Genomic DNA, 27190 nt, shown 5'->3' on the forward strand with positions numbered 1-27190 from the left:
TTTTTTTTTCAAATCCCATTTACATTTAGCTTAAAATGCTTTTAATACAATTAATACATTTTTTATTTATGTTTGCTTTTTTATTTCCTTATATCCAGCCAAGAAAATACTCAATCTTTTTTTAGATGCTGACTTTACTTATTTATCCAACGGATTGAGAATGGTAGCTTTGATTTTGCTTACTCTGTGATTTTGTTGGTGGGATTTGTAGATCTCATCTGGAGCCGATAGCTAGGCAAGCCAGGAGCGTTATTACGAACTGGTGTAGGCCACACAACCTGAAGACTGGTCGGATTGGCAGATGAAAGCCTTGGAGGCAATACGCCATCTGGAGCTGTTGGGAAAAGAGGAACGTGGTGAATTAGAGCAGAGAAAACTATGGGGAACATATGCTGGGTAAAACTGAAATGCTCCATATACTGGAAAAAAAAAACTTCTCCTCGGGATCAACAGCAATGTTAACATGGACCATTTAATTTAATGTTTTACTGCTGAACTACCTTCCTACCAACTCTTATTTCAGCATTACCACAAGGCTAACAGGGTTAAAATAATACTAAAATGTTTCCTTACCTATAGCGACAATTTTATTCTTCATGCAGATAAAGTTACTTTTATGGTACATTACGTTTAAAAGGTAGCTTTTTCGATGCTAGCTGAGCAAACAGTAAACACATGATGGATATTTGCCTTCGGAAAGGCTGTTTTTTTACATCCTCATGTTTTCACTCCATGACGCCACTACAAAATGTGTAATTACAGGTAACATCTGCGACACAGCCATCAGGAATTGCAACCTATTCCCTACAATGTACACAAGAATTTAAAGGGAAACTACACATTTCTTTGTTTAAGTAGTAGTGAACATTATCGGGGTGGAGGAAGTATCAGATGTAGTTTAACAGTGCAAGTGTATACATGCTACTTAAGTAATATGTATGCAGGGACAAACTAACATATTGGGGGCTGGTAGGCATGGAAAGTTTGGTGACGGGTCCCATTCATGCATAAGCCACGCACAAGCCATGCCTTTAGTGGGCGTCCTAATTTTTTTTCCCTAAAATTATAATTCTGTTTTAAAAAATGTTTGCATTGGTTGGCAGCTACTTTTCATGAAGACATAAGAGGCTCCTCTGTGCCAGCAAGATAAAGATTAGGTGTTGAGAGCCCTGATCTGTATCTGAGTTGGTTCTGTCAACTGGCAAAATGAGAAGGAGAACCTGGAGGTACCTAGGGCTAACCACTTGCTGTTTCTCTGGGGGACTCTCCCTACCATTGCCATCCTGATAGACTCAGACAGCCCTGACTTGTCTGCATGGGTGTTTAATGGTGGTGAGAGAAGAGTGTGTCAGCTACAGTGAAAGATATGGGTGGGTCTCCAGGTCTGATAATAAGGGAGGCAGTCACCATGGTGGAGGGACCAACTAATGTGGTAAGAACTAGTTGGGTGCACCAGTAGTGTCAGAGGGGCAGACATCTTGGTAATTCATGCTCAACTCCTTTTTTGGAGAAAGCTGCAGTCATAGAGTTGCCACAGGATGTCAGTGAACCTTTAGATGTTGACAGCTGTCCTACCACTGAGAATTCCTAATCCTTGTTTGAGCATTTCCCCTGGGGAGAAAGGCCACAGAAGGAAATCACTTGCTGCCTTTTATGCACCAGAGCCACATCCAGAAGAGCAGCAAATTCTGGGTCAATGTTGAAAGTAGTGAGGGCAGCAGCAGAAAGGGAGGAAGGGTGCGGTGTGGAGGGTGTAAGCCCATAGAGTAGTGAAGGCCCAGAGTTACAGAGAACGTTGTATTTGAGGTGCTTGCTACCAAAGGTTGGGCAAAGACAGCAATAAATACTTGACAGTGGTTTTAACTCTTCTATCCTATCGTGTGACTCCTCTCCCACATATCTACTTTGATTAAAAGATATTTGTCCTCTCTGTCCTGTACAACATTTTGAGAACAATGCTGTCCACAAGAAGATCATACCTAATATAAACTGTGGTTTTCATACAAATGTTATAGTAGAAACAAAAATGGAAGTAAAGTTGGGATTTAATCTTTAATTTCTAAGATTGATATACGTGATGTGACTTAAGCTACGTACACACTTCCAATTATTATCGTTGGAAAACGAACGACGAACGTTCCTGCACGATATATATGAACGATCGTATAGCACCGATCCTGCACATAGAGGTAACGACACGATCGTTCGTAGATATTGTACACACAATAGATACGATCGTTTAAGCGATAGAGGAACTATGTGCACGACAGGAAAGTGAACGGACGTTCGTTCATCACGCATGCTCTGAACATGGACGATCAACGAACGACCGTACACACGAACGATGTTCAACGATCGTCGCCCAATCCGATCCGCCGGTCCGGTTGTTCGTTTCCAACAATTTTCCTCGTTCGTCGGCGTCGTTGGTTACTTTTTTACGAACAATTTTTTGCCCAATCGATCGTTCGTCGTTCGATTGGAACGATAAAAATTGGAAGTGTGTACGCACCTTTAGTCTTTCCAGGTACATATTATACAATTTGGATATTTTGACTGGAACCTATGTCTTCTAATGGTGGCTATACACTGGTTGTCATTAGATTCAATAGAAACATTGTAGCTTTCATAAGCATAATAACAGTAGAGCATTCCTAGTCCATGTTTGATCTATATACTCATCAAACATTGATCATGATCAATGAATACCTGTTCTTTGCCCCATTGAGCGCCTGTCCACTAGATCTCTCTCTCATTTCTGACATGGTAATATAAATTAGTTGGAAGCACAACTAACAAGCAGTAGCCAATAGCACAAATCTGCCAGTTGATATTGTAAAGTGGGAGCAGTGGTCCCCTTGTGTGACAATTGTAACAAGTGGTCCCTAATGACTTATATTAGCCTGTTGGAGTGGATGAAGATAGAGTGGAGCGGTGCTACATGGTCTGGTCAATGGGTGTACAGTAGCTATGCCAAGTAAAAGATCAATATCAGATCATGGGCCTGCTGACCAGATAAATAGATAGATAGATAGATAGATAGATAGATAGATAGATAGATAGATAGATAGATAGATAGATTTAAAACTATATGGGTAAACAATTTGTTGCTCATCCTCCTTACTCTTCTTGGGCATTGCTTAGCCGGGGAAGATGTGCACACAGCTCTCGCTACTGTCTCCCCAGGGAGGCAGAAAATGAGCTTCTGACATAGACTATGTTTGAACTCTGTATATTTCCAGATTATTTATTTTGCATCTCCTGCTTTCATGAAATATTATCCACACACAATTCCTCAGAGTAACCGTCAAGGCTTTTTTTCGGCGTCTGCCGAAGTGGATATCGCCACGTTCCCCGTCTATCAATGTACAATGAGGAACGCTGATGAGAAATGAAAGCCTACGAGAGTCGCGGTATCAGGCTTAGTAGAGAGATGCAGATACCAGGCAGGCTATGAATACACATGGAGTAAATGGCACCACAATGCGTGCTCATGATAAACTGGGTCATTGGCGAATATCTTCTTTCAGAGTTTAATATAGGAATCAGGCCTGAAATGGAGTTGTGCAACAAATAATTCAAAGGTTCTCCACTGATTGTTGTTGAAGAGAGACGGCTGAGCATTCCTTCTTGAGATTTCCATCTGTAGTGATCTGGCGGTGTCATTACATGACTAGGGATGGGAAATGTCAGGAGATAGGCTATAGTACAACTTATTTTTTCAGAAATTTATCAGTCTGAGTTGTTCCGCTCTGTTTTTTTTTACTCTCATTGTAGTATGCATTGATCTATGTTTTACAGACATATATGGCTACTGAGGGACATGAGCACAGAAATAGTATACAACTTTAACTAGTATACAATAAAGGAGGCAATCGGTTTAAAGGAAACATATAGTACTTTTTTTTAGTACTTTTTTAGTAAGAACATATTGTAAGTAATTATTGTCATATTTACAATGGAGCCATATTTGATTTAAAGTTCCCTTTTTTTATGTTTGCTGTACATTATTGCATAATAATACAATTACATAGAGACTGCATTGTTCTGAACTGGTGAGAGCTGACTGGAAGATATGCAACAAGAGGAAGATAGAAACAGGATAGCATTAAATGTAAAATGACAGGTATACAACACAAGACATGCCGCAAAAGACACAAAGGCATCAGATTCAAGAAAAGTTGGATGAGTCTACAAAGGTCCGACCAAGAAGATATGTCTATTTTTGGTCAGCTGGTTAACATATGTCTGTGACCAGCCTCTATTGATTCCATCAGTCACTAGACTCCACTGTCCATAGACTTTACACTAAAAATTCAGTTGAGTTGAATTTGCAGGTCTTTGCTCTGAGCTGCCATTTTTTTTTACATAGAGGTACATCAGTTTGCATACCTCCAACCATCTAAGATAGGAAAGAGGAATACCTTTAACCACAAAGAATGCAGGTAAAAAAACAAACACCCATCACACCCCAGTTATGTTGTCCATAAACAGATTTTATGCCAATGGTAACGTCCACAAGTTCCTGGGAAATATAATTTAGAAGATGGATGAAGGGTTTTGTGTATACCGTGTTAAGAATTTAAAAAGTACATTTTCAAGAGGTCTGCACAACACACCAAATACAGGGACAACTTAGGAGAAATAAGAAATAGGGGAATTGGGTTTCAAAACAGAGAAAGGTCCTCCAAATTGGGAACTGATGTAAGCAACAGCAAAATTGTACCTGCACTTCCAGCTCCCCTCTTACCATCACCTTAAAGCCTTAAAGCACCTTAAAGCATCTTAAACCCAATTGTAATGCGTCTTAAAATAATGCAAATCAAGTCAGGGAGGTTTTAGATAGTAGGTGATTAGCTGATGCTCCTTTTGCTCCCTTAGTACCAGCAACTCCTATACTTACAGTATTCTTAGAGAAATGGTCCCTCTGCAGAGCTCCAATTTGCTGGCATATGGTAGGGTAAGTAGCAGGGAGTGAATATTCTGCTTGTTGCAATACCGTATGTCTGAACTGCTGTTGAGAGACTGCTGGTAAAAGTTTAGGTGCTGGAAGTGAAGAATAATCCACTTAAACAAGAATCTTGCAATGGGGGGGATTTGTTCTGGGGGCAACTGTTAAAGAAGGGATTGACCTCAGTTTTAAAATGTTCTCATTGATTGCTAGTTGTGTCCATAGGACATGCAGAGAATAGTTATTACACAGGGGCCCTTATGGACAATTTAATCATACCCTAATCCATTTAAAACCAAGGAAATCATGGTTTGTCACTTTTTCCAGCTGTAGGTAAAATTATGATTTTTAAATAATACTAATCCCGATTACACTTTGGGCTCTATTTATAAAATAGGGAAAATGACATTCCCTTAAGCATTCACTAATGGGAATCTTTCAGGTCTATGTGTTTCAATGGCAGTAATTAATTCCCACTAGGGAATGTTTGGGGAAATCTCAGATTCCCTGTTTTATAAATAAAGCCCTTTAGATCTTGTTGGCAGTTAGCTTTAAAGCTCTGCACTGTCAACAACGTATCAACTGTCATTTAATATTTTGTTAAATAGCGATTATTTATACATATAACATATACATATAACAACTTTATTTAAAATAAAATCAGTAAATTTATAAGAAACATCCATAACTTGTATGGCACAATACAGTGAATATTACAGAGGAAAACAGTCTTTTGTGTTCTGATGGGAAAGGAAAAGAGCAGCATTTTCCTTTTGCACTTGGCCTCAGGAAGATTAAAGACAGTTCTTAGAGATTTCATTTTTTTTTTCCTTAAATAAGCAGCCTGAGAATTCTCACACTTTTTGGTTGGCAGAATTTTGCTGCAGGCTTGAATAGTTCAATTCAAAAATGGGTAAGTTAGGAGTGTACTGCATATTTCTATTCCAAATCTTTTTCAATGGTTTTCCTTTTACTGTTAATACACAAATCGTTTGTGACTATCACCATTAATTACATTAAATGGAAACAAATAATGATACTTTTTTTATTTAATATGTTACATTCAATTTTTTATGCATGATAGGGGTTGATTTTGGGGCACAATAAACACACCTGAGCTTAGGTTTTTGACACCTGACCATCACAACTATATGAGCTTGTTGGACATTCTAATTCATTATTATTATTATTACCATAATAATAATAACAATAATAAACACGATTTTTATAGGGCCAACATATTATGCAGTGATGTACAATAAATAAGGGTTGCAAATGACAAACGAATACAGACAGCGATACAAGAGGAGAGGACCCTGCCCCGAAGAGCTTACGATCTAGTAGGTGGGTAAATTTACACACAATAGGATGGGAGATACGTAGTGGTGGGAAGTAATGATGGTTTCAAAAGACAGAAGAAGATGGTTAGGCAAGTCTGAAAAAATGGGTTTGGGGTGCTGAGCAGAAAGAAGAAGCAAGCTGAATAGGACAAGTAAGACCATTCCAGAGAGTTGGGGCAGCTCTAGAAAAGTCTTGTATCTGCGCGTGTGATGAGGTTATGAGTGAGGAAGTCATTAGTAGGTCATTGGAGGAGCGGAGAGAGCGGCAGGGGGAGTATTTTTTTACCAGGTCAGAAATGTAAGTGGGACACGAACTGTGTAGGGATTTAAAGGCAAAGCACAGGAGCTTGAATTTGATTCTAAGGTGAAATGAAGAAGAGATGCAGCGGAAGAGGAGCGGAGGGAAGGATGGATGAGTCTGGCTGCAGCGTTCATGATAGATTGTAGAGGAGAGAGTCGGGTTACTCGAGTACCAGAGAGAAGGATGTTACAGTAGTCCAGACGAGAGAGGATAAGAGCGTGTACAAGGAGTTTGGTGGTCTCTGGGGACAGGTAGGAGTGCATTTTGGAGATGTTGCGTAGATGAAAGTGACAGGACCTGGAAATGTTCAGAATATTGGGGGTAAATGGAGTCAAAGGTGACACCAAGACAACGTGCCTGATAAAGGGACGAATAACCGTGTTGTTAACAGTTAGAAATATGTCAGGGGAGATTTGGAATTTGAGGGGGGGATGATGATGAGTTCTGTTTTATCCAGGTTGAGTTTCAAAAATCGGTCAGACATCCATGATGAGATGGCCGACAAGCAGCATGAGCCCTTATCCAGAATTGGGTCAAGCAGACAGTTAGAAAATGGAGATGATGAGAGAAGAGACTTCATCCACAGTACCAGGATTGAGGGGGGCAAGTGATTTTTTACAGGTGGAAGGGGTGGGTATGGTTGGAATGGCTCGGTGAGCAGAGACATCATGTCTGATTTTGTCTATTTTAATATTAAGTAGGTGGTTATGTCTTGGGCTGAGAAGGTTGTTGTGGGGGGAACAGGTGGGGGGTTTAAGAGGAAGTTAATTGTTCAGAAGAGATTGCATAGGTTGGAGACTTGAGTGGAAATGACAGCGGAGAAATAATTTTGCTTGGTGACAGTGAGCTCTGTGTTAAAGCTTTATAGCTTGGCTTTGTAGTCCATGAAGTCAGTGCTGAGGCCAGATTTTCTCCACTTGCGCTCAGCTGCTCGAACAGTCTTTTGTAGCTGTTTGGTGTGATTGTTGTGCCAGGGTCGGGGGTTGGCAGGGCGGGGGTTGTGGAAAATGACAGGGGCAACATTATACAAAACCAAGGAAAGAGAGTAGTTTAACAGGGTGTAAGTTTCATCTGGGAAGGTGATTTTGGAAAGAGTGGGGGTTAGGGATGCAAGGCAGTTTAAGAAAAGGTTGTGGTTGAGGTTATGGATATCTCTCTGCCATTGACCATGTCTGGGGTGTGGCAAGGGAGGGCAAGAGTTCCATAAGTTGAAGGTGATAAGGTTGTGATCAGAAAGGAGAAATGGTGAGTTGTCAAGAAGGGTGAGGTTGCAGAATAGAAAATACTATGTCTAAAGTGTGTCCGGCTATGTGTGTGGGGCCATTGATGTGCTGTGTCAGTCCAAATGAGGAGGTAATGGAGAGCAGTTTGGCTGAGGAGGGAAGGTTTGGCTCATCTATTGCAACATTAAAGTCACCAAGGATTAGGGTGGGCAGGTCATGGGAAAGAATGTGTGGGAGCCAGGAGGCAAAGTTATCCAAAAATTGTGATACTGGGCCAGGGGGGCGGTAGACAACAGCAACAATGAGGGGTAAAGGGCTAAAGAGACGGACAGAGTGGTCTTCAAAATAGGTAAAAATGAGAGAGGGTGGGGTAGGAATATTCACAGTTAAGTGAGAGAATGGGACCCACACTACCCCATACTTTGTTGCCAGGTCTAGGGGTATGTGTAAGGTGCAGGCCTCCACAGCAGCACCAGAGGCAGAGTCAGAGGAGGAAAGCCAAGTTTCAGTGAAAGTAAAAGAGAGGGGGTAAGAACTTATGGGTAATTCATGAATTTTGGTAGAAAAGTTAGGTCCCAGCAGGTACATTTACTGCTTCCCTTGTCAGGGCCAGGGCAAAGCAAATCACAGCCTTATGTCACATGATGGGTTTTTGCAATATTTGTCTTTCTTTTTCTCTTATTACAAAAGAATGATGGACAATATTTCTAAGCTTCACAAAGCACATGCTGTGGTATATCCGTATGATATTGCCATTTCTACTCACAGAGAGTACAGGCAGGTCTAAGTTCCAAAGTAGAAATACTCATGGGTTGTACGTGTCTATCAAACCTTATAGGTGTAATCTTTTTGCCACCTCTATAATGTTGTTGATAGAGAACAGGTCTAAATTCAAAATATGTGGCCAGATTTATATTCATCTCTTTCCCCTCCGCTGAATCTTTAAGTAGCCATATCTGAGCTACAACATTGGTTGTTGGAATGAAAGGGTGGGGTAGATCATAAAATGTAGGCAAGAATAAAGCAATAAGGAGATGTCCAAAACCCCTAAAATGTTTCTAGGTATTGTAAGATACTACCAGAAGTTTGTAGCTAACAGTGCTGCATTGCTACTATACCAGCTCCACCTATTGAGGTAAACAAGTCCGTCATAGTAAACTGATGCAGGAAGAGCTATTTAAGAGCTAAAAGCAGTATAGTGTAAAGGACCCTGGTTAACCATTCTTAACTTTAACAAAATATTTCAAATGTTTCTGATCTTGGGTCAGAAGTAGTCCTGTTCCCAAAAATCAATGAGAAGAACATCTGGTAGTGTACCTTAGCTGATAACTTACCCATGTAGAGAAGACGATTCAATCAAAGAAAAATGTAGGACCATAAATTGAGCACTAGAATCAAGGTATTACCTTTTAGGCAGATACTAACAACTGACAACAGACCATTGTCCACTCTAGTAACTCCAACTAAATGGAACGCAAAGGTCACAAGATGCTTTCTGGATCTGCAATACTTCTTATGTGAACACATGACTGATATCCCAGCAAGAGAATGCTGAGTGCAGGACAAACATGCTTGGACTGTTCCTGGATGTACCTGTTTCGTACATGGTGTGACCAATGGTATTATCAGTGCCTGTACCAAATGAACTGATCCAATGTATATAATTTTTAGAAAAAGTGTATAAATATATATATTATATTTGATATTTTACTGATTCCAACCACAGACATTTTTTACTGTTAAGCGTTCTCTTTGTCTGATTCCAGATAAAAAGGAGTTCAGTTCACCTTAAAAAGAAAAAAAAGAAGAAGAAAAAAGCATAATGTCTTGAGGCAAAATGAAGTGTATTTAAAATTTATATATTGTAGAATGCCTTTGTTTTGAACTTGAACGCACGGCAAAACTTCACTATTTTCCATGCCATCTGACTCTCCTCATTTGTTTTTCTGCGTTCTGCTGATTACTATGCAACAATGCCTTCAACTTGTGGTTCCATTATTTAACTACATGCACAGTCATAGCTGACCCTTCCTGATCAATCGCCAATCCATACAGGTTTGACTGATAAAAGAGCCAATTAGATTTAAGCAAATTAAGGGACATCACCAATGTCAACCAGTTATTAAAACATGGCTGGAGTCTGTGCATACCAAACAGAAAGACTCCACGACCTATTAAGAGGAAAATATACAAACCTTCTTACTACCCTCTAACCCTCTCCGTAATAAAGTGTAGAGGCATTAATTTAATCCAGGGACTAGCATCAAAAACATATTTTTAAAGGTACAAGTTCTTTGTACACCATAATGGAATAATTGTGTATACAATCTCCACATAAACTTTGTTAAAAATTGGATTATAGTTTGGGATGTCAGCATGATGTACATTTCACATTAGTATACACTTGACATTTTACAATAATTATATATAGTATAAATCTGGAAATAGCTGTGGTGAAATATTTTAATTTAGGTGGTTTTACCATTCAACAACTGGCAACTGAACACTGATCATAAGGGATCAGGTTCAAACCCAAATCCCACTTTGAACTTTAGGTATTCACTGCTCAGTAAATTTGCAAACTAATGTAAACATTCACAAGTGGTGAACAGCAAAGTTGTTTCTATTGTAACAACTGGTCCCAGCCAGCTGTTAACTATGCCAACTGATTTGGGAATGGTATTTGTTGGGAATGGGTGTACCAACCCTAATGAAACCACCAATGAAATAGAATTCTACTGGCTTTTTAGATTAGTTTTAGGTTGGTCACTAATGTGCATTGCGCACTGTATTTTTATTGGCTGGTGGTTTTTAGAGGTGACACTACCCCTGACAACCAATAGCTAACTAGAATGTTCATTGCGCAGTAAACCCTCCTACTAGGAAACTGTCAAAAAAGCTAACAGGGCTGCACGTGTGCAGTTTAACTAAAGTTGCCAGGAAACCCAGCAATCCCGGTTTTTCCTGCACGTGCCAGGAATGAATGAACTCCCACGCACCTGGACAAGAGTTACATCATCATGACCAATAAAGACGTACAAATGTCAAAGATGTCCAAAAAGAAGAACAAAGATGGCAGGACCCTGCGATAGAGCAGGGACAGGTGAATAGAGCAGGGATTAATGAATAGGTACCAAAGTTACTACACTGGTGTGGGCAGCAGTAGGGTTTTTGAATGGAGGTAGAAGAAGTCACCACCAGTGGAGAGAGGGCATTTAGCTGTTGAGGAGTGTTTAGCATTATAGCATTGGTTAGGGGGGAGGAGAGTTGGAGCTCACTTTTAAATGTTCTTTAATTTAATTTCTCTTTATTGATAACCTTTTTATTGATTCTTTCTTTATTTACCAAGAAAATGTGAAGAATACAGTGGTCTAGTTTGGTATTACAGAATTTAAAATCTTACATTTTATACCAAAAGAAATAAAAATGACTGTGTCTCAAAAAGAATGTCCTACTATTAAAAATATTGATAAGAAATATTAAAAATCCCAGCACTGGCTAATTCTTCCTAATGTTGATTTGATCTAGTCAGAACAGAAGACAAGACTGAGCCTTTGCCTCGGTAAAACTCTGCGATAATATAAATTTAGCTAAGACACCTACTCACATTAATGCTGCATGCTTTTCCACTTGATTCCTCTAAATGATGTTAATATACATCTAGGCCATTAAATAAAAGAAAGCACGAGCGGGAGCCAATTTAACTAATGATCTATACTATTAACTTATCACAAGGTCATCAAATAAAAACCGTCATTCAAACGTTATTTAACTTTATTCACAGCAATAAACAACAATGCAAACACTCTGGCCGTCTTTAGAATGGGTTTTGCCCACACTTATTCTGCCTTTGATAAATTAACTGAACACTTCTCAATAATCGTGCCAGAATTCAACATAAAAAGCACTTCAACAGTGCCAAAGATAATAAAAATTCACAATTGCTATATAAACTATGCATTCCGAGGAAACAAAATTGGAAATAAATATGTTCACATCATCGGAAAAACCATTAAAGATTCATACAAACTGCCTTGTAATGTTTCAATGTTTAGATATGTAGTTATGGGTAGGTGTTAAATTGTCAAGTGTTAAAGATTCTCTGTTACTTTTGTGACTATACAGCACTGGTGGTGAACAGAATAAGAGGGGTACACCAACCTTCCCTGGCACTGGCTTCTTCAGGAACTAAATTCTGTGTTTAGAACTTTTTGGGGTTTCATTTCGTATTGTGGTCTTTTCTAGCTCAAGGGAGGTGCAAACACGAGAATTTTTTTTTAATAAAAAGGTTATTTTGGGGTTACAGGAAGGGTTAGTGTTAAGATTACATGTAGGGTTAGTGTTAAGGTTGCCGGGAGGGTTAGAGTTAAGGATGTAGACTACAATAAAAGTTAGGATTCATGACTTTAACAGATCATAGCTCTCTATTGGATTTTAGACTCCACAATGCACATTTGATTAGCATTTTGTTTTGCTTTTGTTAAAGTAGTCTTTTTTTGGCAATGGCAAGGCTTTAATTTTCTGCTATGAATACTGTGTAACAATACCCACCTCCAGGAGGCATGGTGATGATAAGAGGGTCACTGGTCACATGGCCTTGGCTATTGGAAGCATTCACCAAAACACTATAGCTGGAAAATGGAACCAGATCCTCAATGGAGACCCACTCGTTATTTTCTTGACTTTGATGCAATATCTTTGTTGATGTGGTAATGTTGTAAATTGTGTCACCTGTTTAGGAAAAAAAAAAAAATAATAAAATCATGATAAACAGAATATAGAGATCCATGAAGGAAAAGCAACACATTCACTGATACTTCTAGGTATGGGGGATATGTTACTTGCTCTGCTTCCTCCTATGGGACAGCACTGTTGCCTGATTGTTCACTCAAACACCCAGTGCTGTAACATTGGAATTGGGAGATCTTCATTCTTGTGTGTCCCCATCTTTTTTATGATCCTTTCGTCAATAAACAAATTGGCAGAACAGCATTTATAGCTGTGTATGTGTAGCTGGGGGAGGGGACATTAAAGGACTAAACTTTTAAGTGGGAAGGATGATGATCTGTAAATGCCTGCTTTAAAAAGCCAATGGTGTAAATTTATAAATGGTTCCAAATGGAAAGAAAAAAAATGTGGATCCGCATGCAAATAAATTCATAACTGAAAAACATACATTGACATTCTTCAGATTTAGGCACTTCTGCCACATTGTTGTCAGGATAATAGATGTACTCTTTTAGCTATTTATGTGTTTTGCCTGGTTTTTAGATAGTGGACTGAAATGCAATGCAGTATTTTTGTAATGGCCCCCTTTTTATCATTGCATTTACTATAGTGATAGGATCACTTATTAGTATCTGTGTCATAGCGGCAGATATAGACAACAGTGGGCATCTGTGCAGAAATGATATAGGGCCCCACCCTCCAAACTAACTAGGAGCCTCCGGTTTGCTAAGGAGACAACACTTGCACCTCCCTAGGTCTGCCCCTGCTGTGTCAGATCTTCATAACACAAGTATCCACATTTGCCAAGCTGAGAGCTAAGTAGGGCTGAAAACTGGAGCAGCAACAATGAACCTACAGATAGGTGAAAAACAGAAACTCCATGCAGAGTTAGAACTTGGAAACAGCTCCTAGGACCCCAGCACTGCAAGACAGGTTTAAAAACCTCCTCTTAGCCAATGTTATACTATAAATAAACTATCAGAAATAAATAAAACTTTTTTTTCATTGAACCACCATCACAATTGAAGCAGTTTTATCTGGAATGGTTGCTGTAAAGTTCCATTACTGAGCTCAGGCATTATGCAAATGAAGATTATCTCTTTTCTCTATTGGTGTTCATAATTCATGGATGCCAATAGAGATTTTGGGCTCTCTAGGGAAAGTCTCAGCAAGGTAGCCAAGGCAGACTTAAAGGATGAAAATCCATAATCAAATATCTAGATTGATTGTGCCACTTGCACTTCTATTGATTTGAATTGGGCTGGCTGACCTGAGAGAATAATAGAAGTGTGACTAAAACTGATTTATGGGTATAAAATATGTCCTCTGTTGAATAGTAATCAAACTGTATGGTTTAACTCTTTCACATATTTATAAAACTGATCAATGAATAACAGCAAAAGGGGAAAAATACACCTCTGGTGCAAAGCAATCTATTATATTTTATTTCAGTATAAAGGGATTAGTTGCCATGGCCATGACAAGGCTATTCCAGTAAGATTTATCTAAACAGATTTCAACCTGGAAAGAAAGAAATTCTCTTGAATTGGTAACATCTTCCTTAGTGTGCTTTATCTCCAGGTATACCAAACAATAATTTTTTCAGGACTGTGGATTGGCAACTCACATACAAGCAGTGCCACAGGTACAAGCTTCCCAATACCTGAAAGTCTGGCTCTATAGAGAAGGTGGCAAGAAATTGTTACTGAATAAGTAAATATAGCAGCTTCAGATCAGCAAACCAGGTAAACTGGATCCATCATTACTAGTTGTTATAATATGGTAAGGGAATAAAGTTTTGCTCCAACTAATACAATATAATTTTAATGAGGAACATGAAAAGTGCTGTAGCTTTTACCAGACATACTCGTATATTCAACAGGAACTAGGGAGCAAAGTAGCAAGGGGTTGCACATATTCACCTATAAATTAGGTTTCTCATTGAGTATGTACACCCAGAACCAAACAGCTTCCATAACAAGACTAAAATTTGCTCTACTCCACTTACAGGACTGTATATATACCTCTGCTGGTCTTTACTAGCCTATGGTGCACAGTCAAAACATTAAAAGCAGCATATTCTTATATTCGGACACAAAAACATGCATCATGAGACTGCAAGACTTTTGGCCCTTTACAACACACTTGCATAAAAACTGTCTGAAATTTGGCCAACCCTGCCAGATCCTCCAGCAGACCCCGCTAAGTGTAAGACCTGTCAGGAGCACTTGTTGTGCCCTCTCCTACACAGGTAAGGGTCTTACCCAGTCACATGAGACCCATAGACAAAACATATAGGATATCCTATCGTTATTGACTTTCAGACAGATTTTGATGGACCTGCCATGAACTTGCTATTGATGATTCAGCTAATCCTTAGACATATTCTGCTTGTTCATTCCCTTACTGTTGGATCCCATATTACTACCAAACTATCTCTTTTATTACATAAATTCATCTACTGATTCCAAAAAGCATGGTTTCTTCCCAAGCCTACAGACTACTGCAACTTGCAGAAATACAACAAGACACTATATTTAAACTTGCACATTCTCTGTGTTAGCAGAGTTTACTTGATGATTCAAATGTCAGGTAATTCTGTAATTCTTTGTCTACACTGATCATTTATAACCCTTTTGGTCTGGAGGGGTAGCTTAGAGAGGAGGAAGCTTCCTTTTTCTTACCACCCTTTCTTTCTTCTGTTTCTTACACCATTCTTCCCCCTACCCAATTTATCTTTATACATTTATTATCCTGCCCACCATTTTTATTCTAATGAAAAAAAAAAACGTAGTAAAAGCCACGCACATATTTTTGCCAGATATTGTCTTCATGTATGCAAGATCCATGACCACAATGCCTTTTTTTCTATAAACAAAATTTCATAACAACTTTTGGAATTTGTTGATTGTGTATTGGAAAACATACTGCAAACCGTACTTTCAGAGGTCCCAGGCTAATCAAATGGAAACAATAGTCAATAACATAAATTAATTTTTGTATACAAAATTAAAGCCATGCCCCTGTGATTCACCCAAATGGGAACTACACTTCATTTAGGTTTCAAAAAGAGCTATTTGTATTGAATATTTTGCTGAAAAATAAATTTTGCCCAAAATCTGCAGAATTTTTTCACAATATTAAGAAATGCTTATCCCTACGAATGACATATTTGTAAGTCATAGAGCCAGAAAATTTTATCTTTTATTTGGTCAAAATCAATTTTGTTAGCAACAGTGGCATCCATACATAGAACATCAACCTTTTTGATGAATTTTTATCTCACCCTCCTACAGGGTCCAGACAAATAAGTCTAATTCAATCCCATTAATATCTCCGGCCAATTAATTTCCTCTCTTTCCTTCATAACCTTTTCCCTTGTCACGTCTTGTCATCCCTTCGAGTTTACCTGCTGCACAAATTAGCTAACCACATCGTAAAGATGAAAGAATTTGCCTTCTTCCCCAACCCCCCACCCTGTCGGTTTTCCCACCACTAAAATATGCACAGAGTCCGTTCTTTATAACCATCAGGAGATAAATGACTGGTTTTCCTTACTGAAGAATATATAATGGTTAAAAAGTCACTTTTTTCTCCCAGCTCTACATAAATCACAGAACTAGTCAATATTTAATAATGCTTGCCTTAGACCGGAGTCCCTTGATCACCCCTGTCATGTGTAATAGCTCCCTCTTCGATGTCTTTGACATAAAAGCTTGGCTTTACTGCAGTACTAACATGTAGAGGGTCATTACAGATCGACATTTACCTTAATCTGTGACTGCCAACCATGAACCGATAAATTCCAGCAGATTCCGCTGGGACAAATCAGTAAAGTTCTCAGCGGAGAGAAATCAAAGAAAATTCTGTGGAGAACAGAATACATTTTCTGCGAGGACTGCTTGGCAAATGGGTCCTGACTTTTTGAAAGTTCTTTTGCTGCACAAGCTGGCAACATTTAGTGTTACGTTGACAACCTGACAGACAGATCGACAGTCAATGCTGACACGTTGGAGGAGGTGATGTGGAAACAATGGCTCCTTAAAGGTGAACTCCAAGAAAAAATTAATCTTATTTCAAGCAAGCAACAATCACCCAACTCTTCTCTGCTTCTCTTTATAATGGATTGATAGATAGATAGATAGATAGATAGATAGATAGATAGATAGATAAATAGATAGATAGATAGATAGATCTTTGCTGTATTTCTATCATATAAATATTTTTTGGAACCTGTGACTTCGCCAATTGCATTCCACATTTGTGGCCACCGGGATCAGGAGTTGGCGGAGTGTCCTATGTGTGATCCATGTGCATCCCACTATATAGTAGTGTAAGGGCTCTTTACAAAACAAAGAGTGTAGGAAGGAATGACATCAGCTCATTGAAAGCTATTAGGGGTGCAGAGAACGTTCTATCATTACTGGATCATTCAGCAAGGCAGCTGTTACTTAGGGAAGTGGGCCCTCATGGTGGCACTCTAGCCTAATGGGAAAGGGAAAGGGGGTGTACTTGATGCAGGGTGGCTCAAAAGTTAGCATTCTGGCCTTTGTAGTGCTAGGTAGTGCCCAAGTTCGAATCTCAGCCAGGGCACTATCTGCTTGGAGTTTACAGGGGGTTCTCCCTAATATAAAATATTTTTATTTGCCCTGCAACTTTTATTTGGTGCTATATAGGGATGACATAACCTTAATAAATATGGCACTGTGTTTAGGCTTGGAAGTGAATCCGTAAGCTGGGGGAAATCTATTCCTGAATGTTTGGTGGAAGAAGGCTAAAATGAGGGCATTGAGAGGAAGAAATCCAGCATATGTGCTCATGGAACGTATGTGCTTGGTCACCATGATGATGAATGTAGTTCATTATTAAAGTCTTCATTAATAAAATCCCCCAATCCTATGCAAATATTGTTTTTTAAAATATCAAAATTTGCATAAGCATTTGGCTGTTTAAAGTAGTTCCTTCATAGGTTGTTGGAGAAGGAGGTGTTGGGATGGTTCCTAATTCACTTTAGAGGGATCCATCGGGGCTTTAATGAACCGGCAAGGCCATGAATAAGACTTTTTTTTAAATAAATATGGGTTTGATATGAATTGCTATACACCCCTGTATTATTTTACTCATTTGTCAGAAGTAATGAGTGTTTTACAGTATTACAGGGGTAGAGGCCCCATCAAGTTTTAATTGCTGTGTGAGTCTTCAATAGATACATGCTCTGTCAATTTTTAACACTTTTACAGTAAGTGATGGTAAATCCAAAAATGTACATCATTTGTTGGACCAGGAGGTCAAGGGGAAACCTTACAACTGCAATGCCACTTATGGTGTCTGCCCAAGGCTACGTACTCTTGTCAGAAGATTCTCATCCGATAATCTCCTCAGGGCTGATATTGGATGAGAATCTGGCTTGTGTACAGTGTTTGTCATTCATGGTTTCATCCTGGTGGATCCACAAACCATGAAAAATTGTAATGAAAGTAAAGGGAGAGGGTGTAGCGGGGTGTTGCTCCGTCATTCTCCCCCCTTCCCTCTCCATAGAGCAGAACAGCGCTGTACAGTGTTCGTTCAGTCTTTTGCTGTTGGAAAGGATCGTGAAAGATCCTTTTCAAAATCAATAATTGAAAGTGTGTACGTAGCCTAAGGCTTTATACACATGTAAGATGATTGTCACCAAAGACAAACAAACGGTCGTGGTTGTCTTCGGGAAAATGTGACATGTGGGCATTGGTCTCCCAACATTGTCCATCAATCCTCCATGGCAAATAGAGTTTACCTTCTTCTTTGCTATATCTGGGACAGTTAGTAATGGGAAAATCTAAACTTTTATAGTTTAACTTAAACATCATGGAAGGGTAAACCCTCCAACAAGATGGTCTGTTCTGGTTACAGTCCCACAAGAAGAAAGAAGGGCTCTGCTCAATTGGAGAGATTTCCACTTAGGTCTTGTTGTGTCTCTATTTGCTAGCAAATGTTTTGAATCCTGGACCAGATCCATTCCAGGTCTCTTGGATCACCCAGCTTCACTGATGAAAGTTTATCCTTTCCAGCTTAGGAGAGCTTTAATAAATCAACCCCAAAGTATGAAAAAATCCCAATGGCACCCAAACTCAAAAAAAAAAAAAGGTTTCAGGTATTTTCTACTTTTCTACTATCCTTTTCTACTATTTACTTAAAAAATAGTGATATAGTAGATAATATATAATAGTGATGGTAATAATAATAAAAAAGTTTCTCTAGAATACTTTAAGTTCTTCTTTTAAACTAGTAAATATTTCTTTAGCAGAGCTTACCATGTTGTGTGATTGGATATGCCCGTCTGGCCACTTGTCCATAAGAAATAAAAAATATTTTTTTTTCCCTTTTTGCTAAATTGATTGTTGCTCTACACCTCATAATCTTACAAGTGCTTCACAGCAGCACACATCAAAGTCTTCATTGCATAAGAAAGGGGACATGGCAAGCTTTGTAAGAGGTCAATAGAGACTTCCTATCATATATTCAACTCTGCCACATATGCTTCGAAAAATGGTACACAAAACGGGCTTTTCATGGCATTCTTTGGGGACTAGAGCACAAACTGAGAAATATTTCTTGGTTTAAGGCCGAAAAAGAGAAAAAAATAGAGAAAAATAAAAGACAAACGGATTTGTGGTGAAAGGTGAAATGTTACGCTTGGCTTTTGCTGTTGTGAATTTATATCTTGGATTTGTGTTATTGTTACAGTAAAGAGTATTGTTCAGAAAATGTCACTTTCAATAAATGTGTACCTGTGTGTTGATCCAAGCAAGAAGAAGTTCCACTAGTAGAGAAGGCTGTAGAGCACAAACAAAGTAAAGTATCACTAGACTTCTTATTGTAGGAGTGGAGGAAACCTAAGATCCTATAGACATTTAGCTTTGTCTGCGTCCAAGGTGCAGATTTTTTTATAACCTCCTGCATGGGTGACAATAAGGACATAAGGTTCAAAGTTCCCAATAAGGCTTCAGAATCTAAATGGCCCAGGGACCACAGCCCATAGCCATGTAGAAAGGATAATTTACTCTAATTGAGGCATAGCAATAAAACCCATCATAGGTTCTAAACCTTCCATATAAGGAAAATGTAATAATACTCCTGTATATGTTGATTTTTTGTTCTAAAGTAGGCTAGTTATATCAGATGTAAAACCAATAGTTTTTATACTGCTATGATGAAAAGGAAAAGGGTGAGCTGAGCTGCTGAATGAGTGTGCTGTGGAGTCACTGCTTATAGGAAGGGAAGGACATTGAGCTGAGCTGCAGTGTCATTGATGGGAATGGGGGCAAAGGTAGATGAGCTATTCTGCACATGATAGAAAGTGTGGCGGTAAGGGGAGCTGAGCTGCTGAGTTATTGTTCAGAGGAAGGGGAAAATGTGAGTTGAGCTGCTATGGTATTGGTAAATGGGCTGCTGAGCACTTCTAGAAGGAAGGGTAGCAGAATAATATGAGCTGTGAAGTCACTGCTCAGAGGAAAGGGAACAGAGTGAGCTGAGCTGATGTGACCTTTATAGGAACAGACAATGATAGATGAGCTGCTTAGCAGATAGTAGAAGGGGTAGGGGATAAAGGTAGCTGATCTACTGAGTCAATGTTTAGGGGAAGAGGTGCAAAGAGAGCTGAGCTACTGTGTCATGGATAGGAACAAGGACATTGGTAGATAAGCTACTGAGCACATCTTGGGGGTCGGAGGTAAAGGAAGCTGAGCTATTGAGTCACAGTTAAGATAAGGGTGAACAGGGTAATCTGAGCATTAAAGTCACTCATTGACCTAAATTACTTTAGTGCTTCTGCTATGAAATTAGAGGACACATTACTTCACAACTACATATGTCATTTGAAGGCTTGGTTTAATGATAATGATTGCTGGTGTTGGTTGCTGAGAAGATGAAAATCTATATAGCTTGGCTACCAATTCAAGTTCATCTGCCCCAAAGAGATATTTTAATACTTTATTTGAAAAAACCTCTAGGCTAACTATTACTAAAAAATAATAATAACACAAAAGAAAAAGGTTATTACTAATTCTAAGAGTAATGATAATAGAGAAGTACCTTCTTTTTCATAGAACAAGCCACTAAAATGTATGTCATAGGTCATGAGACCATTGGGTTTTTCTGGCCCTACCCATTTCACCAGAACACTTTTTGGACTGCTGATGGTTGAATAAAGTAGAATAGTTCCTTCTGGCTTGGTTTCTTGGGTGTAGGCTTCTAGCTGTAAAATACCCAAAAGGAAGCAAAAGGTGACAAAATATACTGCAAATGTGTTAAATTTAAATTTTTTAAACTGACAGTGATCAAACAGTTCAATACAATTGTTCAGTGGAAAATTTGATGAAAACAAAAGCTGCTGTTTCTTAATATAGGGTATGTTGCAATCTCCCAACTGTCCTCTCTGCTCTCATTTTCATGGAACAGTGCTGTCTGTTTATTTATCCCACTGTCACTGAAAACAATAACTAAAAATCATTTCCAGCAAACACTTTTAAGCGTGTGTATTTAGCTTTATGGTCAGTTTAATTGTCACCAAAACATTATACCCACCTTCCTTACTTCCATTATGCTCAATTTGGTTATTGTGCGGCACTGTGGAAAAAGAGCTCCGTGTAAGCCGTTTAACTGGCTTGTCAGAGCTTACACAAGCTTTGAACATTCACACTTTATCATGGGACAGAATTAGGCCAATGACAAAGCACTAGTGCTGTCACATGGCAGAGGGAGCAAGTCACATGCTCACCAATACCCAGAAGTATGCAATATTTTACTTAACTTCTAGTGGCTTAATGAACCATAAGTGGAGGAAAATCAATGGTGAATATGTTCTGCTGGTGAAAGAGAGGGTGGAGATTTATTGGCCATTTTACATTGGACTAAATAGGCAAATAAATGGTAACTTTAAAGCTAAATTCCAGCTCCACAACCTACTTTCCATATTTCTTTCTGTTTGAGCATTAGGTATAAAGACCCCTTCAGGGGTAAAGTTCAAACCAGGGGTCAAAAGATACAGGTCAACCTTTTTTTATTTTCTGTTATCAGCATTAAAACCCACACAAGTTCTTTAACAATAATTTGTTGACCTCTAAAAAAAAAGTTGCACCCTAATCTATTTTTAACATTCAAATTAACCCCTGTACCAGCATACTTTTCTTAGTTGACACCTGAAGCATTGGCACCAAAAGCTAACAGCTCCAAGTACTGAAAATAAATCATTGGTTCCAAGATCCATTGTATCCTGTCCAAGATTCCGTCCATGTTTGACAACCATTACAGCTATGAAAAGTCTGTGTATATAACCTCAAGCTTTGCTCTCCTGACTGCACAAGTACAACATTTTCTTTTAATCCTTGATAACCTGTATACGCACTGAGAACATCCCTCAGAGTTTTATTTAATTTCCATTTTTTGCTCTCATGTCCTTAATTTTTTTTTTTAAACTTCTTACATACTTGAAGTTAAAAATGAAGACGTGGATCTGGCATGGTGCCAGGCAAGCTTTTAAGAGTAAATATTCATCAAAGTAGGCAAAGCTATAAAATGTTTAATGGTAATAAAGTGTGCATTTCGGCTCTACCAATCGGAGTGGCATGAAGAGTTGGATCGGTTTCAAAGAGCAAGACGGAACCCTTTTAAAACAGACAATTATGAGAATTTTCTTTGTAAAGTTCTCTTATGAAGTCAAAACGCAACATATGAACGGCCTTCCTGAGACTGACCACTTTCTGACCCCTTCACTTACTTTGAAAAGAACACAAAAAACACAGGAAATATTAATAACACATGTCTGTACAGCAAGATATGAATTTAAAGTGGACCAAACTCAAAAAATAAAAAGTTTCTAGCTTATAGGGAACTTCTAGAAATGGTAATGGTGTTTAAGTAGCTCCATGTTCTGTAGCCTCTCAGCTGCTAGTCTCACCAGATTTTGGGTGAGATTTGGTGGAGTCAATACTGTGCTACTCTCTTTGCTGTAGGGGAATTTGTATCTGAGGACCTGCGGTGTATAAATCTCCCTGCTTCTGTATCATTTATTCTGTGGATCTGTGCTTCCTGCGTCTTTCTCCCTTGCTTGAAAATTCTCCACCAGTCACCAGATCATCAGTGGTGCAGCTCTGATATGGTGAAGCAATGCCCTGCCACAAAGATGACCACCCTCTCATAGAAAACGTCCTGGTACTCATTGGTGGAATTGGCGCCCATGGTGTTTTTGAAAGTCCTCAGCCTTTCAAATGCACAATTTAACCCAATACATCTGAGCTCAGGCTGGTATAGAACCCCAGCCTGTGACTAGACAGAAAAGAAGCAGCTCAGTGATGGGCTGGTTTTAGTCATGTTTAAAACTTTTTACAGGTTGGGTATGTGTCAGGCATGTTTCTCCCCACTTTGACAAAAAATCTTTTTGTGTCACCAGCACTGATAGAGAAACTTTTCTCTAAAAGAGACAGACAGTAAAAAAAAAAGCTTTGGATACCCTTTAATTTTAAAATTTGTCTGCAGTTTACCTTTAATAGAATCATTTTTAAAGTTGAGAAAGAGAGAAAGACACTTTTGCACTCTTAACTCTAGACAGGGAGAGCACGGATCTGGTTAATGAGCCATTTCATACCTTTTCACCTAAGGCACAGCCTTTTGCAGTACAAGCCTGAAGCCTAAAGGAATGCTTACTCCAGGGAGTCAAACTGTCCACGAAATAACTTAGACGCGAAGAATTCTGCATTAGGATTCCATCCATGTATAATCCGTAAGACGTTATTACACCTAAAATGGAAAAAGGAAAATATAATCTAAAAACAAAACAATAGCGAATAAATATCAGCATGATAAAACAAAGAGCACTAAATTAGATTGAAATGGCATTTAACTAAAGTTTGTATCATTTTTAAAACATTTCCTGCTGTTAATGTATCTGCAGTAAATTGGAAATTACAAAGGATCAATATGTGTATATAAATATATATATTTAACTGTTATGATCCATTACAGCCATTAGGTAATTGTGGCACAATCAAAAGTCGCACATAAATTCTATTTACCCCTTACCTTAGAATCCGCACCTAGAATCCAGGAGCTTTATAATTGTGGGATAGGTGGGTCTACTCGTTTAGGTATGTACATTTTATAGTTGAAAGAATGTGTTAATTCAAGTCATAGGCAAAAAGGAAGATTGTCTAGTTGTTGTGTTTAGAATGCGTTGGGTTACTCTGCACAATTTAGGCCTTTTTGGGGCACTGGAGGTGGCAAAAAGAAATCTTGTTCCTTAACGTTGGCAGTAGGATTCATTGCAAGGTGGTAAAAGCTTCCTTGTATAAGGTTGAAAGGCTTGTGGCTTGCCATGGCAGCAAAGGGGTTGAATGCCAACAAAAACATAGCAATCAAAATATACATTTTCATAACTTATTCCTCCAAATGCGGTTTGTCAGCTTCCAATGCATTTTTGGTGCCCAACTGACTCCCTCCTCCATAAAAGTAAAGTGTCTGGCACATAATACACCCCCCAACATTGGTCATTTTAACCCTGCTGCATAGCCAATAGGCCATGCAATGAATTATGTCTTAACCTCCCTGGCGATTGATTATATCCATATTTTTATGTCAAAAGCAGTACATTGTTTTGCATGGAAATTTGTTGTTTAATATTTTAGACCAGTAATTCTTAGGAATAACTCCCGGGTATGATAAGTTTGAAATACAAATCATAGATTAAAATATATTAAATAATTATACATAGTAATTATGAAAAAAAATGAATTTAATAATTTTATTGGGAAATTGAAAAATTATTAGTTTTTATTTTGTCCAAACTATTATTTACAAATCTATTATTTGTACAATATTAGGTAAACTTTTGTATTTATTATTTAGATTTATTTTTTATAACTTTATCACTTTGATCAATGTTTTAAAAGCAAATAACAATGTAATCTGCCTTTAAATTTCCCCCCAAGGCATGCCTCCCCAGCATAACGACGCTTTACTCATCACATCGATTAAGCCAAGGATGCAATGCAGAAGCCGGCCAGGTGTGCTAGAGGATGCCACCTGATCGAGGGGAGCAGGTAGGATTTTGTTATGCTACCCTGAGTGTGGCTCGGGGTTACTGCTTTTGATATATACAAAATTCATCCCGAGCCACACTCGAGATTACCGTCAAGGTGGTTAAAAAAGTCAGACTCTGACATAATAGGCCTAATTTAATAAAGCTCTCCAAGGCTGGGGAGGATACACTTTCATCAGTACAGTTGGGTGATCCAGCAAATCTGGAGTGGATCTGATCCAGGATTCAAAACATTTGCTAGCAAAAAATCAAATGGTTTTAAGAAATCTATTCCAGGTTTGCTGGATCACCCAGCTTCACTAATGAAAGTGTATCATCTCCTGTCTTTAATAAATCACACTCATTGCTGCTTGGACCACCAAATACAAAATGATTTTCCCTGAACCCAAGTTAATCCCAAACCCATATCTTATTGTGGCATTGTATAAAGAAGAGTTCAGTAATATATTCACAAATATATTTTCACACTCCCTCTTACCAATGCAGTCCCTATGCCTATGTATTTTTTGTTTGTTACATACCGGCACTGAGATAAACCACAGATGTGTTTCCCATGACAAAAGTACATTCAAGTTACTAAAATTCTTGCTGATTTGGAATGCATAAGCTAGGACCCCATTATGATCCTGAGCGGCATATTTTCACAGGGCAATGATCCGGGGCTCTCGTTAACTTTGATCAAAAACACAAACCCTTTTAGCCATTGAATAAAACAGTAATCTGAAGGAAGATAATTTCTCTTCTAGCGAAATGCATGTCCGTACTTCAGTGCTTTTCAAGGGCACGCGGGTTACATCAGTCACAGCAACCTTACAATATATTTGGGAAACTCAAGCAGATTTTATTTCATAGCCTACTTTGTATGCGAATGCACATATGAATTAAGACAAGGACACGCAAGATATATAGCAACCATTTTCAAAGCCTCATATGCTAAAACTAAGAAAAATATCAATCTGCCTTTCAGTCTCAAAATTGCATTAGGTAAAGCAGAGAAACTACCAACTTCCTGAAGTGTCTGTGAAAAAAACAAAAAATACAACTTCTAAAAGGTAAAACTACATTTGTTAAGCTGAGCTGCTTTGTTTCGCTTCTGTGTATCTTACCTGCAAAGATAAAACGAGACGCAACGTACGAGATGCAAGGTACAACACAAGCAAAACATGCGATTTAAAGGTGACCTGCAGGCAAACATCTCAAAGAATAAATAAAATACACATTTACCTGCCAAAGGATTTGTATTTCTGTCTGTGCAGTGGGAAAATTTACAGGTGTAAAATGGGGTCCAGGGGAAATGTAAAGTGGGGACTCCAAATGTGCAACATTTCAGCGGCATGTGCTACCTGTGATTGGCGCCATTAGAAAGGTGGGGACCTGGGCAATCATGGCTTGCCCTGAACCCCTAAAGCCGGCCCTGAAGATATACACATAAAGCAACACAGTGGAGTAATTTCCCTTTCCCTGGCCTTCTGATTGATTATTAAAAGAGCAGCAGAAAACTAATAGGTCACCTTTTTGCACACCTGTTTTTCCCCCTTTTTAATCTAAGAACTGCTGTATTGGGTATGGGAAGAGAATTATATAAATTAAAATGTAAACATTGCAGACATTGCTTGCACTACCATTATATATGTGCTACAGCCCTTAAAAAATGTAACACTATTTTATTATTAATATTATTATTACTAATAATACCAGTGTGTAATGTACAGTGCTGCATAATATTTTGACACTATATTATTATTAATAAACAGTATTTATATAGTGCCAACATATTATGCAGCACTGTACATTACATACTGTTTAATATTAGTAATAATAAAAATAATATATTGTTAATTTTTTTAGATGCAATGTAAATAATTAATTTAATTTTTACTGCCAGAGTTTTTATTGCAAAATGTCTGAAGAGTACATGACCACCACCCCCCCTTCCTAAAACAAAAAAAAGTTTTCTGAATGCATAGCCCCTGTAGAATTAATTATTGTAGGTGACATTTTTGTTGCTCACTCATTTTATCACACACAAACACAATATAATCCATATTTTTTGTAACATATTCTAATATATAATAATACATAGATACCAATCATGTCATGCTTTAAAATGTCATGTTTCCCGGCCAGAAAATAAAGAACTGAAAGTGAAGAGAAAACCAACGTTTGGAGTTGTGCACAACTCACCACAAGAACAGTACAGAAATTTGAATTGTTCACACCTTATCTGGTTAATGATTTAATTGAATTGAATTATATGTATAATTCATTATTGTAAATGTAATTTATATATACTCACTCCTATGAGTTCGCTACAAGAGTTATGGATCCCATAAATTGTAATTGTAAAATTATACAAAAATAATCTGACCCAAACACTAAATTGCTCAAACTTTCAATCCTTTGAAGTTGTGTTGATATAGGTTTGTGGCTGATGCTCTATTTGTGACAAATGGTATATATATATATATATATATATATATATAAAATTAAATTTTGATTTTCTGATTTCTCATCACTTTTGGTAATTAGGAAAGCCTCAATTTCCTAAGTGGGGACACATGTTGTAAATATGTTTTAACA

At 38.2% G+C, this 27190-nt stretch overlaps 1 protein-coding gene across 4 annotated transcripts in view; it reads right to left on the reverse strand.

The window, feature by feature from the left end:
* Window positions 1–27190, reverse strand: part of USH2A (usherin) — a 371236-nt gene that overhangs the window by 152750 nt on the left and 191296 nt on the right. For all 4 annotated transcript variants that reach the window (XM_072409865.1, XM_072409864.1, XM_072409867.1 and 1 more), the window contains 4 exons: window positions 23162–23313; window positions 20611–20773; window positions 12364–12543; window positions 184–334 (listed from right to left, as the gene is read on the reverse strand). In XM_072409865.1, the coding sequence (XP_072265966.1) occupies window positions 184–334; window positions 12364–12543; window positions 20611–20773; window positions 23162–23313 (646 nt within the window). The remainder of the gene's footprint in view (window positions 1–183; window positions 335–12363; window positions 12544–20610; window positions 20774–23161; window positions 23314–27190) is intronic.

The sequence above is a fragment of the Pyxicephalus adspersus genome, chromosome 4 (genome assembly GCF_032062135.1).
Source record: "Pyxicephalus adspersus chromosome 4, UCB_Pads_2.0, whole genome shotgun sequence".
NCBI lineage: Eukaryota > Metazoa > Chordata > Amphibia > Anura > Pyxicephalidae > Pyxicephalus > Pyxicephalus adspersus.